This window comes from Myotis nattereri (assembly GCF_964212035.1).
Source record: "Myotis nattereri genome assembly, chromosome: 16".
In the NCBI taxonomy this organism is placed as follows: Eukaryota; Metazoa; Chordata; class Mammalia; order Chiroptera; family Vespertilionidae; genus Myotis; species Myotis nattereri.
This window is the reverse complement of record NC_138091.1, coordinates 42379126-42396198: the sequence shown is the minus strand read 5'-3', so window position 1 is coordinate 42396198 and position 17073 is coordinate 42379126. Positions and strand designations below refer to the sequence as shown.

The following is a 17073-nucleotide window of genomic DNA, read 5'->3' as shown; positions in this document are numbered from 1 at the left end:
TAAGAAATCAGTGAAGAAGGCCTGGACTAAAATGTAAGGAGCTTCTAACCTAGCAAAGGGCAGGATTTTGAGCTTTGTGCTGAGATGGTGAATTAGGAGAAGGGAGGAGCCAAAGGGTTTCCAAGATAAGATGGTTGCAATTGATCAGAAAATATAGAGCAAAAGGAGGATGTGGCCATGTTCCTGTTCCCCTGGCAGATCTTGAATTTCCTTCCTGAGAACCTATTTTTTGGGGGGAGACATGTAGTGTCAATAAGACTTGGCACTCCTCTTGCTCACATCCACAGAAAATGACCTTGCCTTTCTTCTCAAAACTATTCCTTCTCTTTCCACATGTTTGCATCTTCCATGCTCAGTGCACGCTCCATTCAGTCTGTCTTTCAGTAACACCTATTACAAGTTGGGCTCTCGGCTAGGCCCCAGACTACAGTAAAGAACCTTGCTCTCCAGGGATTCATGGACACGATCCAGTGAACAGGCCATGATAAACTGTGTTAATTCCAGGGTGCCAGCCTGAAGAGTTGGAGGCGGCTTCCTGTTGCCAGTGACCCCACAGAATCGGTTCTTGATGATTGGACAAGAGCTCTGTCACCAGAAAGAGTGAGGGGGCCTGCTCTCTACTGAACAGCTGGTGAATAATCACAAAGCCTATGAGCCAGAATACCCTGATCCGACTCCACTTTATCCCCATCTCCCTTCTCCCTTCAACCAAGACCCATTCACCAGCCCTTCCCCAGCCCTGGCTGCACTGCTTGACCACATTAAGACTTGGCCTGAGATGGAGGAAGAGTGAGGAAGCTGCTGCACCAATGTGACTGACTGAAGCTGCCCAAAGCCCTAAAAGGAAGTGGATAGGTGCCTTATCCAAGAGGGTACAGCAGCCCAGGTCTTATCAGGAGGCAGCAGCTTCCTTACTCCTTCCCCCACTGTTAACCAAGTCATTATGTGCCACAGCAGTGCAGGCAGCTGTGTGGGAGGAAGAGGGGCCACAGAACTGGGGGCTAGAGTGGAGGTGTACAGACCAGCTAGTTCATGGTTTTTCTATCCCAACCAGAAAGCCATGATGGTTAGACTTGCATGGTGGTAGTAGAAATGGCGTGAAGATTCAAGAGACATAGTTGAGAGGCAGAACCAACAAGACTTGGTGATAAACTACTCTCAGGAAAAGGGAGGAGTCATGGCTTTCAGCCATTAGCATCCACCCTCAGGGTGGCCTCACCTCCTTCCCTTCCTGGCAATCCTAGAAACCAAATGGGTCCAGGGCCAACAGCCCTGTTTTCTGCCTACTGTTCATTAAGTGGCTTCAGGTTTGATAAGAAAAGACTTCCTGTGGTGGAACTGAAAGGAAGAGGAAGGAGTTAGTCCATTCCTTCCAAGGAGGTTGTGGGAGAAGGAAGATGGCCAGAGCTTTGTGTCCACTTCATGCCCTCTGGCTTCTGGAGTGGGTGCAGATGCTCTTGGGACCCGGTGCTGCCCCTCCAGCCTGGGCCTTGAACCTGGACCCAGTGCGGCTCACCTTCTACACAGGCCCCAATGGCAGCCACTTTGGGTTTTCATTGGACTTCTACAAGGACAGCCATGGGAGGTAAGCCCTGGGGGAAGTTTGGGTGTTGGGAGAGAGAAAGATTCTCCCACCATTACTGCTTCTGTGGACCTCAAGTTCCCCATTTGTGATAGAGGTTGGGCAAAGTGACTTCTAGGGTCTATTTGGCTGAGTGCTTGTTAGGAATACTGGGGAGGAACCTGCTCAGGCGAGGGTATCAGGAGGGGACACCAAAGAGGAGTTAGGCACTGAAACTACAGCAAAAACAAAGGCAAAACAAAAGTTGATACCTTATTTTTTTCTCCAAGGGTCACTTGTATGACCCACTCCACTGCCATCCCCTCAAAATACAGAGAGAAGTGCGAATGTCTTAAATTGACTTGCAAAACTGTAAAATGATCTACTCACCTTGCTTTTCCACTCCATTTCCTTGATCCCCATAAAAATTATAGATATTTGAGAAGAAGCAATAGAACATTAGTGATTAGGATTAATCAGGCTGTGAGATCAGATTGCCAAGATTACAGTCCTGGTTCCTCCTCTTTATAATAACTCCCCAGCCGAAACCGGTTTGGCTCAGTGGATAGAGCGTTGGCCTGCAGACTGAGGGGTCCTGGGTTCGATTCCGGTCAGGGGCATGTACCTTGGTTGCGGGCACATCCCCAGTGGGGAGTATGCAGGAGGTGGCTGGTTGATGTTTCTCTCTCATTGATGTTTCTGGCTCTCTATCTCTCTCCTTTCCTCTCTGTAAAAAAAAACAAAAAACAAAAATAAAAACCTCTATAATAACTCCCCTGAGCTAGTTCCTTCTGGTGGTGGACACTGTGCTACCCAGCTTTGGGGAGTGGCAATGGAAGACCGCATTCAAGCATCAGGCCCCGGGTGAATTTCCTCCGCTGAAGAGAGCCACCTCCCCCAAAGTCAATCCCCTTCCCAATGTGACCTACAACTAATGACTGATCAATGAGGAATATGGAGGGAGGTGAGAGGTGTGAGGGTCCAACCAGAACTCCCAGGGTGTCTGTGTGGCCCATGGCTGTCATTGGGCTTGAATCTAACCTAACCCCTTCCCCACTTTTGCTTTTCCCCTTCTAGCCACCATAGTGGTCTCATGGGCACTACTTAATGTGACCCAGTGTCCCCCAAGGCACACCCCCCTTCAGGGTAGTGCTCCCTGCGCGGGCACGGGGGTACCCCGGAATCTGCTCCGTGCTCACGCATTTTTTCTATACAGCGTGGCCATCGTGGTGGGCGCCCCGCGGATCCGAGGCCGCAGTCAAGAGGAGACTGGCGGCGTGTTCCTGTGCCCCTGGAGGGCCGAGGGCGGCCAGTGCTCGCCTCTGTCCTTCGACCTTAGTGAGTCCCAGGCACGGAGGGGAAGGGAGGAGCTGCGGGGAGCGCGCACAGCTGGACTTCATGGCCCCATCCCTCCTTGTGCCCTCCAGATGATGAGACCCGAACAGTAGGCTCCCAGACCTTCCAAACCTTCAAGGCCGGGCAAGGACTAGGGGCGTCGGTTGTCAGCTGGAGCGACAACATTGTGGTGGGCAACGCGGGACGGGACACCCCGAGAGGTCGGGGGCAGGGACACGTTAGGCGGGGGGAGGCCTGAGTCCGCCTCCTGCCCACTCTCCTGTGGCCCTGCCCAGGCCTGCGCCCCCTGGCAGCACTGGAACGTCGTAGATAAGACGGAGGAGGCCGAGAAGACGCCCGTGGGGGGCTGCTTCCTGGCCCAGCTGCAGAACGCGGGCCGCGCGGAGTTCTCGCCCTGCCGCGGCAACACCATGAGCCGCGTGCACAAGCAGCAGGAATTCTGTGAGCTCCGCCCAACGCCCGGCCACCGAGCCCAGCCCTGATTCCCGAGCCTTCTCCCATTCTCCCAGCACCGCGGGCCTTGCTCCCAGCAACGCCTCCCCCCTCACCAGCTACCCGCAGACTCAGGGCCACGCCCCTATGTCACCCCGTGGCCCGCCCTGCCCCAGGTTCGGTGCCCGCTTTTACTTCTTGTTTTCTTATTGATTTTAAAGAAAGGGAGACAGTCTTGGCGTGCTGTTCCACTTGTGTACGCATTCGCTGGCTGATTCTTGTATGTGCCCTGACGGGGATCCCGCCGGAACCCTTGGCGAAGGGGGAGGATGTGCTAACCACCTGGGCTCCCCGCTAGGGCCAGTGCAGCTTCGCCATCCGCCCGGCTGACCCCCTCCTTGCCCCCTGCTGACCCTCCTCCTTGCCCCCTGCTGACCCCCCTCCTTGCCCCCTGCTGATCCCCCTCCTTGCCCCCGGCTGACCCCCCTCCTTGCCGCCGGCTGACCCTCCTCCTTGCCCCCTGCTGACCCCCCTCCTTGCCCCCGGCTGACCCCCCTCCTTGCCCCCTGCTGACCCCCCTTCTTGCCCCCTGTTGACCCCCCTCCTTGCCCCCTGCTGACCCCCCATTCTTGCCCCCGGCTGACCCCCTCCTTGCCCCTCCAGGGGAAGACAAGCGCTACTGCGAAGCGGGCTTCAGCGCCGCTGTCACTCAGGCGAGTAGCGGGCCTGCCCTGAGGGTCGCGAGGGCGGCTCCCAAACAGGCCCCTCTCACCTCCGCCGCTTCCTTTTCAGGCTGGAGAGCTGGTGCTCGGGGCCCCTGGCGGCTTCTTTTTCTTAGGTACGTGCCCACCCGTGTCTCTCTCTCTCTCTCTCTCTCTCTCTCTCTCTCTCTCTCTCTCTCTCGGCCTGGGAAGACCCCAGAAGTTCGCATCCCCTGCCCCTCGCACCCCAGGGCTCCTGGCGCGGGCTCCGATCGCAGACATCTTCAGGAGCTACCACCCGGGCACCCTCTTGTGGCACGTGGGCACCCAGCGCCTCACCTTCGACTCCAACAAACCAGAGTACTTCGACGGCTACCGGGGTAACCCTGGCCCCTCCTGGGCTGCCGGGGTCTCACCGCCGCCCCGCCCCCGGGAGCGCGCCCCAGGCCCACTCCCGCCCGAGGCGTCTCCATCCTCGGCTCCCGCAGCCCCCCCACCCCCCGACCGCCCAACTCCCACCCTCCGCCGGCCTTCCCGCAGGCCTCGGCCCCGTGGCCTCCGTGTGGCGGGTCCGTAAAGCAGCTCTGAACTGGCCATGTGCGAGTCCCCTCCGTCCGCGCCCTCCGCCCGCCCGCTGCGCCCCCGCAGAAAACTAATGCGCGTTGTGTCTCCAGGGTACTCGGTGGCCGTCGGCGAGTTCGACGGGAACCCCAACACAACAGGCAAGAAGTCCATTAAGGGCAGGGGCTGGGGAGCCAGCCCTGGGAGGGGCACCCCCGGCCCCGCACCGAACCCCCCCCCCCCTCCCCGGGTGCGGAAGGATGGGCGGGAGGCAGGGCGGGGCCGGAACTCACTGGCTGGGCCCGGCTCTCCCCAGAATATGTCTTCGGTGCCCCCACCTGGAGCTGGACCCTGGGAGCCGTGAGTGCCACCTGCCCCGCCATTCGGCACCCCGAAGCCCCTGACCCTACTCCTAAAGCTGACCCCTCCCCCCCAAACCCTCTGCCCGGAGGGGAGGCTGCGGTGGTGGTGGTGGGGGGGAATGGCGCCCTCACGTGGTGGTCTGCGCAGGTGGAAATCATGCTCTCCAACTACCGGACGCTGCACCGGGTGCACGGAGAGCAGGTGGGGGCCGCTTCCTGGTGGGGGTGCCCGAGGCAGGGGCGGTGGGGCCCCAGAATGTTCCGCGGGGAGCGGGGGGCGATGACGAAGGGAGGCGGGGGGGTGTGGGGCGGGAGTTAGGGTGCGCCTGGCTTTCCTGCAGGTGGCTTCGTATTTCGGGCACTCGGTGGCCGTCACCGACGTCAATGGGGACGGGTGAGGAGGGGGGCGCCCAGCCCTACCCAGTTGAGCCCCCAGTTGCCAGAGTCGTGAGCTGCCCTCACTCCCGGCGACCCCCGAGGGGGGCGGGAGGGCGCGGGTGGAGAGAGGGGCCTCTGGCCCGCGGCAGCCCCGAGCCACCCACCCCCACGTAACCGCGCGCCTGGCCCGCAGGAGGCACGACCTGCTGGTGGGCGCGCCCCTGTACATGGACAGCCGCGCTGACCGCAAGCTGGCCGAGGTGGGGCGCGTGTACTTGTTCCTGCAGCCTCGGGGCTCCCACGCGCTGGGCACCCCCAGCCTCCTCCTGACTGGCACCCAGCTCTATGGGCGATTTGGCTCAGCCATCGCGCCTCTGGGCGACCTCAACCGGGACAACTACAACGGTAAGAGGAGCGGGCCCCACCGCTGCCCGGGGGTGGCAGCCACAGTAAAGACCAGGGATTTGGCCTGAAGGCCGCAGGAGCCAGGAAGAGCTTTAAGCAGAGAGTTAACGCAGCCCAAGTCGGATTTGTTCGCATTATTCCAGGCAAAGGAGTTGGGGGGACGGGGAATCCTTCGCTGCGCTGCCTGGAACTCGGGCTGGGCAGCAGATCTGGGAGGTGATGTGGGAGGATGTCAGCAGCTGGTCTCTGGACCTGTTTGATCCTGAAGGACTTGCCCACATTAGGCAGACAAATCCAGAGAACAGTGAGTGTAGCTCCCCACTTCCGCCAGAGAGGTCTGAGTGGAACACACGGGCCGGGGATGGGGGGGAGGGTCCTGGGCGCCTGTGAAGTGCGGAGAGGCCCAGGACAGAGCCCTGGGGAGCAAGAGCACTTAGGGGACCCCAGAGGAAGTGAGTCTGGAAAGGAGACCGAGCACTGTCCAGAGGGGTCGGAGAGAAGATGAGATCTGATGGCCCAGAACGCGAAGGAAGAGAGTCCTCCGCGCAGAAGGAAGGAGGTCAGAGGCTGACTCAGGGCTGGGTAGGGACAGAAAGCAAAACGCCATGAGGCAACCTATGAATGGAAGTGAATTGGAGGCAGCCAGTGCGAGCAGCTCCTCCAACCAGTTTGTGAAAGAGGAAAAAGATGATTACTGAGAGGAGCGTCGAGCAAAGGCTATTTTAATTTCAAAGCATATGGAGTAAGTTGAATGTAAAGGAAAACGATCTGTGGGGAAGTGGAGGGAAGGAAGAGCGAGCTGGAGGAGGGTCCCTTTGATGCCCGGGGAATGCGGGTGGGATGCTAAGCCCAGCAGCAGGGTCAAGGAGGGACAACCAATCCAAGGTCAGATGGGAAAGGGGGGAGTGCGTGTGGAATTGTAGCACAGCCCTTGGGCTGCTTCACTTTATGAAGGAAGTAGGGGGCTGGGAGCTTGACAGAACAGAGAATGTTTGAAATAGGTGCTGAGCAAACCGGGAGAGAACGCTGCGCAGACCCCCACCCCCACCTTGCCTGACTGCTGGGCAGTCCCTAGTGGAGACTGTAGATCAGGAACTCGTTTCCTTGTGCCCTGCTCTGGTGGGGGTCTGGCCAGGCTTGCCCCAAACTGGCAATGGGGCAAGATGGCTGAGGAAATGGTCAGGAAATAAGTGAAGAGATGAGGAAGCCAAAGGTCAGGAGAGCGTGGAGGCCCAGGGCCTGGGGACTCAACTGTGGTCAGAGTGGTTGATTTAGGTAAAGTCTGGGTAACTTGATCAGAAAAATCAATAAAGGTTTTTAAAAGGGAAAAAAAATACTGCATAGAAGACAAAGCAAAGACAGTTACAACATATGGATCAAAGATCCTGAGTCCTGTCGCATGCAAAAAACACAAATTAATAAGATTATGATGAATAACAAATAAATTTTCAAGAGTGGTCTTAAAAGTTATTAGTGATGCCCCGGTCAGTGGGCTCAGTTGGTTGGAGCATCAGCTGGTGCACCCGAAGGTTGTGGGTTCAATTCCGATCAGAGCACACACCTAGGTTTTGAGTTTGACCCCCAGTCAGTTTGAATATGGGAGGCAACCCATGGATGTTTCTCTTTCACATCAATGTTTCGAGTGCCCTCTCCCCCACCCCCACCCCCCCCCCACTTCCTCCCTCTCTAAAATCAATAAGAAAAGATTTTTTAAAATATGTTTTACTGATTTTTGAGAGAGAGAGAGAGAGTGAGAGAGAGAGAGAAACATTGATGTAAAAAAGAAACAGTAAATGGTTGCTTTCCATGCGCAGCCTGACGGGGGATGGAACCTGAAACCTGGGTATGTGCCCTGATCAGAAATAGAGCCAGCAACCTTCTGGTGCACAGAATGACATTCAACCAACTGAGCCACACTGGACAAGGCAAAAGAAAAAAAAAGTTTAAGTTATTAGTGATGACCAGCCCACGGTGTGACTCCGGGCATGCATGGTATAAGGGCATAAGTGGCATGGGGTGAAGGTCCCTAAGGAAAAAAGGAGGGGAATTTAATAGGTTTTGGTTACTGAATCTTCTGGGACTCGGTTTTCTCACCTAAAATAGGAATAACGATGCCTCATTTTCAGTATCAAATGAAATCACGTCAATATGTTTTTCTGAATAGATAGGGCTGTTACTGTTTTTATAATAATCCTATTTGATGGGTCTCTCTCTGACCCAATTGTAAACTCCTGGAAGGCAGGGCAGCTGCCTTCTTGACCCAGATCTGTGTATCGCTCTCCTGGTCCCCTGGGGTCTGCCCCTGGAGAGACTGGAAAACAAACAGCCACTCTCTTGCTGTTGTTCCTTCCAGATGTTGCAGTGGCCGCCCCCTACGGGGGCCCCAGTGGTCGGGGCCAAGTGCAGGTGTTCCTGGGCCAGAGTGAGGGGCTCAGCTCCCGCCCCTCCCAGGTCCTGGACAGCCCCTTCTCCACGGGCTCTGGCTTCGGCTTCTCCCTGCGAGGTGCCACAGACATCGATGACAATGGATACCCAGGTGCCCTGGACTGCCCCCAGCTGAACAAAAAGGGCCCTTGAGCATTAGCTGGAGATGCTGGGAGACACAGCCAGGGGCCTGTGCCTGACCCGGCGCCCCACGGAGAGCTCTGGCCTGTCTGTGGGGCTGAGATGCCAGGGAGGGCCCGGTCAAACCTCCAATGGGGGAAGTGGTTTGGGCACCTCTGGGAAGATGGGGACGTCATGCCCTCTCTCATGACCAGCTCTGACCCCCTTCCAATATCTACAGACCTATTGGTGGGAGCATACGGGGCTGACAAGGTGGCTGTGTACAGGTGAGACTGACTCCCGGGATGGGCTGGGGAGGAGGCCAGGAAGGGCCACAACAGCAAGCCTGCCCCCTCCCACCAGAGCTCAGCCGGTGGTGACGGCCACTGTCCAGCTGCTGGTACAAGGTTCGCTGAATCCTGCTGTGAAGGAATGTGACCTGCCCAAGACGGAGACGCACGTGAGCTGGTGAGCGGACGGAGGGCGTGGGCCAGGCAGGATCTGGGATCTCAGGGGCCCTAACCCCTGAGCCCCACTCACATCTTTGCAGCTTTAACATCCAGGTGTGTGTAGGAGCCACCGGACACAATGTCCCTCAGAAGCTGGGTGAGTGGCAGGGTGGGCACAGGAGGGAGCTGGCCTGGACTCCCCTGGAGGCTGGCCAGGGAGACCTTGACCCTCCCTGCTCGCCCTGTCAGGCCTAAATGCCGAGCTGCAGCTGGACCGGCAGAAGCCCCGCCAGGGCCGGAGGGTCCTCCTGCTGAACTCGCAGCAGGCGAGCACCACCCTGCACCTGGACCTGGGGGGGAGGCACAGCCCCATCTGCCTCACCACCACGGCCTTCCTCCGGGTACGCCGGGCTGGGGATGGGCAGGGCTGGGTGGTGAGCTTGTTCATCCAGCCCTGGGGTACGGGCCGGGCGCCACGGGTCCGGGGGTGGTCAGTGGTAGGGAACACGGTAGCCAGAGGGCCTGATTCTTGTCCCCTCCCTAGGACGAGGCTGACTTCCGGGACAAGCTGAGCCCCATTGTGCTCAGCGTCAATGTGTCCCTGCAGCCCGAGAAGGATGGACTGGCTCCCGCTCTTGTGCTGCAGGGAGACACCCACGTCCAGGAGCAGGTGAGGGTGGGCAGGGACAGGCCGGACAGTCAGGCTTAGGGTTAGTGTCTGAGTTCTAATATGAACCCCAAACCTCGATGTCACCTCTAATCTCTAATGTCGCTCTAAACCCTATTGAAAACCCCAAAACTTCAGTGTCCCCAAGGGTTGATGTCACCTCAAACCTCTGATGGCACCACCTAAACCAGTGGTTCTCAACCTTCCTGATGCCGCGACCCTTTAATACAGTTCCTCATGTTGTGGTGACCCCCAATTTCATTGTGACAAATTGAACATAATTAAAGCATCGTGATTAATCACAAAAACAATATGTAATTATATATGTGTTTTCCGATGGTCTTAGGCGACCCCTGTGAAAGGGTCGTTTGACCCCCAAAGGGGTCTCGACCCACAGGTTGAGAACCGCTGACCTAAACCATGACATTGTCCCAAACCCCAAAGCCCTGATGTCATCTCAGCAATCCTTCATTCTCAGATCTTCTAATCCCCTAACTTCACCTGCCTCCAACTTACCCACATACCCCAATGTGCCTGCCCCCTGTAGACCCGCATCATCCTGGACTGCGGGGAAGATGACCTGTGTGTGCCCCAGCTTCAGCTCACCGCCAACGTGTGAGGAGACCTCCCACTCTCCCCTCCCCTGGCCCACTCACCGATGACACCTCCTCCCCACCTGGGGTGTCATACACCAACACGCTGTCCTCACCCCCCTCCTCCTCCCAGACCCTGGGCCTGGACACAGCCTCTTACTCCTTTCTCCCCACAGGACGACGGGTGCCCCGCTCCTAATTGGAGCCGATAATGTGTTGGAGCTAAAGATAGATGCAGCCAATGACGGGGAGGGGGCCTATGAGGCTGAGCTGGCCGTGCACCTGCCCCAAGGTGCCCACTACATGCGGGCCGTCAGCAACGTCCAGGTGAGGCCCCCACCCCAGGGGATTCCTCGGACCTGAGAGGTGTAGGCCTTCTCCCACCCTGAGAGCCCCACTTCTCATGCTTTGTGTAAGAGCTGTGATCTTTTAATTTTATTTTTTTACTTGGAAGAGGAGTACTTGCTAATGGTCCAAAATTCAAGAACTTGATTGTAAAACCCAAGTCAAAATGGTGCAGGAAGCCCTGTACAGTGTGGCTCAGTTGGTTGGAGCATCGCCCTGTACACCAAAAGGTTGTGGGCTCCATATCCCATCAGGGCACATACCTAGGTTGCATGTACAGAAGGCAACCAATCGATGTCTCTCTCTCTCTCTCTCTCTCTCTCTCTCTCTCTCTCTCTCTCTCTCTCTCTCTCCTCTCTCCCTCTCTCTCCCCCTGTCTTTAAAATACATTATGTATGTCCTCCAGTGAGGATTCAGAAACAAAAAAAGGCTCAAGAACTAAATATTAACAGGAACCTCTGTTAACATTTGGTCGATCTTCTTCTAGTCTTTTTTCTCAACATCGACAGACATACATTTATTTGTTTGTTTGTTTTAGAGAGGGAGAGAGAAACATCAACTTGTTCCACTTTTTTATGCATTCATTGGTAGATTCTTTAAAAAAAGGAAATATCTTTTTTATTATTTTTTTATTATTATTGGTTTCAGAGAGGAAGAGGGAGAGATGGAAACATCAATGATGAGAATCGATTGGCTGCCTCCTGCACACCCCTTTACTGGGGATCAAGCCTACAACCCGGGCATGTGCCCTTGACCTGAAGTAAACCCAGGACCCTTTAGTCTGCAGGCTGACACTCCATCTGCTGAGCAAAACCAGCTAGGGCCATTGGTTGATTCTTGTATGTGCCCTGGCCAAGGATCAAACCTGAAACCTTGGTGTATCATAAGGACACTCTAACCAACTGAGCTACTTGTCCAGAGCCACATATGTCTTTTATTTTGTCGGGTAGTTTATAACGATGGGATCATAGTCTATGTAATGTTTTACATTATGATAAAGTGCTAGAGTGATACATAAAGTAGAATGTCAGTCCCTTGTGTTCCCACCCCTGGAAGCCCTCCTCCCACCCTGGCACAGAAGTCTTTCCCAGGCTTTCCAAGGAGTTTCCATATGTATGGGCTGCTCTGTAAGCATCCTCTTTCTTGAAACTACCTCCTGAAAGGGCTTTGAGAGGCTGGTCTGTAACCAGAAGAAGGAGAACGAGACCAAGGTGGTGCTGTGTGAGCTGGGCAACCCCATGAAGAGGAATGTCCGGGTGAGGCCGCTGAGTCTTGGGTGCTGGGTCTCCTCCACCGGGGCCTCAAAGGCAGCTGGGTTTTAGTGGCTGGGTTTGGAGTCAGCCCGGGGCCGGAATCCTGGTCCTCCCACTCCCTAGCTGTGCGATCTTGGATGAGTGGGCTTCTGAGTAAGACGGAGTTAATAATGGTGACCGTGGAGATGAGGCCTGGAGGCCACGTGCCGTGTTCAGAGTGGGCATCTGTGCAGTGACTTCGGCCTGTCCCGTCTCTCAGGCAGGAATCACCATGTTGGTGAGTGTGGAGAACCTGGAAGAGGCTGGGGAGCAAGTGTCCTTCCGGCTGCAGATCAGGAGGTACTGGACGGGGGAGCACCTGATGCGGGGACACGCAGGTGACCTCCTTGCAGAAGGGTCTCCTGGGATGCTGGCTCTTCAGGCTTCCCTGTCCCCTTTCCTCCTCAGAGACTTGTTTCTGAGTCTTGGAGCCCAAAGAGAAGTTCTTTCCCAGGTTAACCTTGGTGTGGGTGGCAAAAAAAAAGAAAGAAAGAAAGAAAGAAAGAAAGAAAGAAAGAAAGGAAGGAAGGAAGGAAGGAAGGAAGGAAGGAAGGAAGGAAGAAAGAAAGAAAGAAAGAAAGAAAGAAAGAAGAAAGAAAGAAAGAAAGAGGGAGAGAGAGAGGGAGAGAGAGAGAGAGAGAGAGAGAGAGAGAGAGAGAGAGAGAGAAGAAAGAAAGAAAGAGAAAGGAAAGAAAGAAAGAAAGGAAGAAAGAAAGAAAGAAAGAAAGAAAGAAAGAAAGAAAGAAAAAGGGAAGGAAGTGAAGGAAAGGAAGGGAAGGAAGGAAGGAAGAAGGAAAGAAGGGAGGAAGGAAGGGAGAAAAAGAGTCAGGTCTTCCTGAGCCTCTGAAATCCGGGCCCCGCCCCCAGAGAGCTCTGATGTCCACTGGGCTGCTGTCCCTGACCTGCTCCTCCTCATCCCCTCCCCTCCAGCAAGAACAGCCAGAATCCAAACAGTGAGGAGGTGGTGCTGGATGTGCCAGTCCGTGCGGAGGCCCATGTGGAGCTTCGAGGGTGAGAGGCTGGGGAAGGATAAGGGAGACGGCAGGCCAAGTCCTAAGGCTTGAGGGGTCCTGGGGGGACTCCCACAGCAAGTTGGGGTCAAGCTTACGTTGGGAGCTTGGGCCCCTGCAGGAGCTCCTTTCCAGCCTTCCTGGTGGTGGCGGCGGAAGAAGGCAACAGGGAGAACGTCTCAGACACCTGGGGCCCCAAAGTGGAGCACACCTATGAGGTAGGGAGGAGCCCTGGGCCCAGGCTGGGGTGGGAGGGTCCCAGGAACTACAGTCCAGGCGCTGAGCCGCCTAATACGCTGCCACCCTCACCAGCTCCACAACAACGGCCCTAGCACTGTCAGCGGCCTCCACCTCAGCATCCACCTCCCTGGCCAGTCCCAGTCCTCTGACCTGCTCTACATCCTGGATATACAGCTTCAGGGGGGGCTTCAGTGCTCCCCACAGCCCTCCCCCAACCCCCTCAAGGTGAGAGCCTGGGTGGAAGAAGGAGCTGCAGGGGAGTCCCAGCCCATCAGCCAGGGCTCCTCCGGGAGCGCAGGGCGACGGGCAGAGTGTGGGGTCTGACAGCTGCCTTGCCTCCCCAGCTGGACTTGGGGGTGCCCACCCCAAGTCCTTCCCCCGCTTCCCGGGGCCACCACAAGCGGGATCGCAGGCAGGCGTTCCTGTCAGGGTCCAAGCAGCCATCGAGGCTTCAGGATCCAGTTCTTGTGGTGAGCAGGCTCTGTGGTCTCCAAATGGGGTCTCTTCTCCCTGGAGCCCAGGGGCAGGGGGGTGGGAGGCAGAGGGGCCGAGAGTGGCGTGGGCCTCAGGGTGGCCGCCTCAGTCCGTTTGTGCTGGTCTGTCTAGGGCAGGGCGGGGGCGGGGGGCACTTGCATTTTTTTAAGATTCCCAGGACATTGAAACGAATGAATACAGGCCAGAGCAGGGTGCCAGCATTCTGGGTATTGAATACTGTCTGAAGGCCTGCTTTCCCCGCCTGCTCCCTGGATCCCCGGGACTGTGTGAACAACTCCATCTAGAGCAGTGGTTCTCAACCTTCCTAACGCCGCGACCCTTTAATACGGTTCCTCATGTTGTGGTGACCCAAACCATAAAATTATTTTCGTTGCTACTTCATAACTGTAATTTTGCTACTGTTATGAGTCATGTAAATATCTGATATGCAGGATGTATTTTCATTGTTACAAATCGAACATAATTAAAGCATAGTGATTAATCACAAAAACAATATGTAATTGTAGATGTGTTTTCCGATGGTCTTAGGCGGCCCCTGTGAAAGGGGTCGCGACCCACAGGTTGAGAACCGCTGATCTAGAGAGAAGGTCTGAAAGTTGGACCTGAGGCCCTTCCTGAGGCCCAGGCTCCCTGACTGCCCCTCCCACACACGCACCGCCCCCCTCCCTCCGTGCTGGGCCCCTGGGGTGAGGGGGTGCGGTCAGGAGGGCTGGGACTCATTGCACACCCCCTCAGAGCTGCGACTCGGCGCCCTGTACTGTGGTGCAGTGCGAGCTGCAGGAGATGGAGCGCGGGCAGCGGGCCATGGTCACGGTGCACGCCTTGCTGTGGCTGCCCAGCCTCCGCCAGGTGGGCATGACGTCAGCGGCGGGCCTTCGGGGGCGGGGCAGAGTGAGCTTTGGGGAGAGGCGGGGCTTTGGGGAGCGGGCAGAGAGTGAAGACCAGGTTTACTTTTTCTTTTTTTAAAATTAATTATTTGGGGGGGGGGGCTACTTTGAAGGGGTTGAGATTAGGCAGGGCCAGGCTCCCCCAGGAGGGAGGCGGTCAGGCGCTGGGACTCCTGCAACCAATAGGCCTGTGTGAACGGCTCCCCCACCCCCCCAGAGGCCCCTGGATCAATTTGTGCTGCAGTCGCAGGCTTGGTTCAATGTCTCCTCCCTCCCCTACACCGTGCCCGCCCTCAGCCTGCCCAGTGGAGAAGCTCTGGTGCGTATGGGCGAATGTTGTCAAGGAGATGGGCCTGCAGTACCCACTGGGCAGCCCCTGTGTCCTGTGGGGCAGGATGAGGGCGGGGCCTCCCTGGGCCTGAAGGGTGGGACTGGCAGATGGCTGGGCTAGGTGTCGCCACCCCACGGGTCTGAGGTTTGGAAAAGCCAGGTGCCGAGGTGACTGAGGACAGGCCCCGGTGTGTCCCAGGTCCAGACGCAGCTGCTTCGGGCCTTGGAGGAGCGGGACGTCCCCATCTGGTGGGTGCTGGTGGGCGTGCTGAGTGGCCTGCTGTTGCTCACACTCCTGGTGCTGGCCATGTGGAAGGTGAGGCGTGAAGGGAGGGGAGGGTCCCTAGTGGGCACAGACTTGGCCCTGCCCACCCTCACAGGGAGGCAGAGAGAGGCAGTGGTCCAAGTGGGTGACCCAGCGCCCACCTGATGTACATCTCCATGATTATTTTTTAAATGTATTTTTATTGATTTCAGAGAGGAAGGGAGAGGGGAGAGAGAGATAGAAACATCAATGATGAGCCCTAACCGGTTTGGCTCAGTGGATAGAGCCTTGGCCTGCGGACTGAAGGGTCCCAGGTTCTATTCCAGTCAAGGGCATGTACCTTGGTTGCAGGCACATCCCCAGTAGAAGGTGTGCAAGAGACAGCTGATCAATGTTTCTAACTCCCTCTCCCTCTCCCTTCCTTTCTGTAAAAAATCAATAAAATATATATATTTTTAAAAAGAAACATCAATGATGAGAGAGAATCATTGATCAGCTGCCTCCTGCACGCCCCCTACTGGGAATTGAACCCACAATACGGGCTTGTGTCCTTGACTGGAATCAAATCCAGGACCCTTCAGTCTGCAGGCCAACGCTCTACCCACTGAGCAAAACCGGCCAGGACTACATCTCCGTTATCAGACTGTCATTCTCCAGGGGACCTCTTCCCGGGACAGACTCCTGGAGGAGGTGGCTCCTGGGATGCTAAGTCCTTTAGACCCGTTCACTCCTGAGAGGAAGTCACGGGGAGTGAGTCCTGCCTCCAGGAAATCTCCAGCTGCTGTGGAGGATGGGTTCACCTCCTCCCTGCCCCTTGTCAGGTCTGGTCCAGACCCTGTGGCCCGCTCCGTATGAGGCCCTGGTGGGCCCCTCCCTCCTCTGTGCCTGGAGAACAAGTGGGCTGGTCTCAAGCTCACTCAGGTGCCAAGCCCTGGGAAACGTGGTGCTTTGGGGGAAAACCACACTTTAGACTTACAATAAATTAAATATATCATCATCATGCACCTGAGTCATATAGAGACACAGTCATCAGTATTTAAGAAAAATTCAGGGAAGAAAAAGCAAAACATATTTTGAAATTGTTACATGTATTATCCCTAAATGGGGAAAGGCCTTCATTTGTGCAAACAGTGGGGTCCATATTTTGTGCTGGTCCAGGAGAGGACCTCATGGCTGGCTGGTTTCTAGCGTAATTGCTTCTTCCAGTGCTGCTCTGGGGCCTAAGGATCATCTTTATAACCTGGCCCTGTGCACCCCCAGGTTGGCTTCTTCAAGCGGAATCGGCCTCCCCTGGAGGAAGATGATGAAGAGGAGGAGTGAAGGTGCAGCCCAGGCTCTGTCCTACAGGAAGGCTGGGCGTGATCCCCGCTCTGCCCCTTCTTCTCCGAGTGCCCCCCAACTCTGCTCACCCCCAGGTTGGAGCTGTTCCATGGAGGCCTCCTGATGTCTTCCCCCTCCCATCAGAGCTGGGCCACCCCCTTTCTTGCTGCCAGATAAAGAGGCTGAGCCCCAACTCAGTGTGCTGCTTCCTCTTGGGGTTAGGGGAGGAGAGGGAGGTGATATTTGGAGTGGGGATCTGGGGCTGCTAGAAATGTGAGCAGACAGCATCTGTCAAGGCAGAGGTTGCAAATTACTGTCTTTGAGGAGTGTCAGGGAGTAGAAGGTGGGGGTGGAACAAGGGAAAAAGGGTGGCAGAGCCTCCGGGTGAGGCTGGAGGGGGGTGGAGGTGTGTGAGGATGGCTGGGAGGATGGCAAAGTCGGCAGGCAGGGTCCCTGATGGGCAGCTTTAAATATTTTTTTTTTATGATTTTGAAGAGCTAAACACCAAGAAAAGAACGTGTTCTCCCCCCTCCCATTTTTTAAAAAGGCCTTTAAAGCTGTGTTCAGAGTGAGAAGGGGCAGAGAGGGAGGCTGACTGAGCCCTCATCCTGAGGAAGGCAGTGTGAGGGAGGTGTACTATTCCTTCTTCCCCACCAAGGAGAAGGGTCTTAAGTTAGGAAATAGGCACCAGGCAGGAAGGCCCCAGGAGGGCGACACTGAGGTCGGAGTCGGGAAGTAGTGGTGGGGGATCCACCGGGAGTCCCGAGGGATTTGTGGATTCATGTTCAATAAACATTTATTGAGCACCTACTATGTGCCTGGCTCCATTCCAGTGCTGGGATGGAACAGGGAACAACAAAAAAAGTCCCTGCCTTCATGG

General features: G+C 56.2%; 1 protein-coding gene across 1 annotated transcript; it reads left to right on the top strand.

The window, feature by feature from the left end:
- Nucleotides 1-1382: 1382 nt before the first annotated feature.
- Nucleotides 1383-17002, top strand: ITGA2B (integrin subunit alpha 2b). The gene is made up of 30 exons (XM_081110828.1): nucleotides 1383-1585; nucleotides 2778-2899; nucleotides 2989-3086; nucleotides 3193-3358; nucleotides 4013-4062; nucleotides 4142-4187; nucleotides 4302-4430; nucleotides 4725-4772; nucleotides 4928-4971; nucleotides 5122-5175; nucleotides 5315-5367; nucleotides 5545-5756; nucleotides 8110-8292; nucleotides 8542-8587; nucleotides 8664-8768; nucleotides 8851-8906; nucleotides 8999-9150; nucleotides 9294-9419; nucleotides 9964-10031; nucleotides 10186-10336; nucleotides 11518-11610; nucleotides 11867-11946; nucleotides 12577-12657; nucleotides 12778-12874; nucleotides 12969-13121; nucleotides 13241-13366; nucleotides 14127-14240; nucleotides 14496-14597; nucleotides 14808-14924; nucleotides 16134-17002. The coding sequence occupies exons 1-30, from the start codon at nucleotides 1398-1400 to the stop codon at nucleotides 16191-16193; spliced, it is 3120 nt and encodes a 1039-aa protein (XP_080966954.1). The 5' UTR covers nucleotides 1383-1397; the 3' UTR covers nucleotides 16194-17002.
- Nucleotides 17003-17073: the final 71 nt, after the last annotated feature.

What these genes read in the sequence shown, in the direction of transcription:
- ITGA2B (XM_081110828.1), top strand. Translation starts at nt 1,398, where the DNA reads ATGGCCAGAGCTTTGTGTCCACTTCATGCCCTCTGGCTTCTGGAGTGG. An exon ending in GACAAGGTGGCTGTGTACAG is followed by an intron (nt 8,588 to 8,663) that starts GTGAGACTGACT and finishes CCCTCCCACCAG; the next exon opens with AGCTCAGCCGGTGGTGACGG. An exon ending in TTCCGGCTGCAGATCAGGAG is followed by an intron (nt 11,947 to 12,576) that starts GTACTGGACGGG and finishes CCTCCCCTCCAG; the next exon opens with CAAGAACAGCCAGAATCCAA.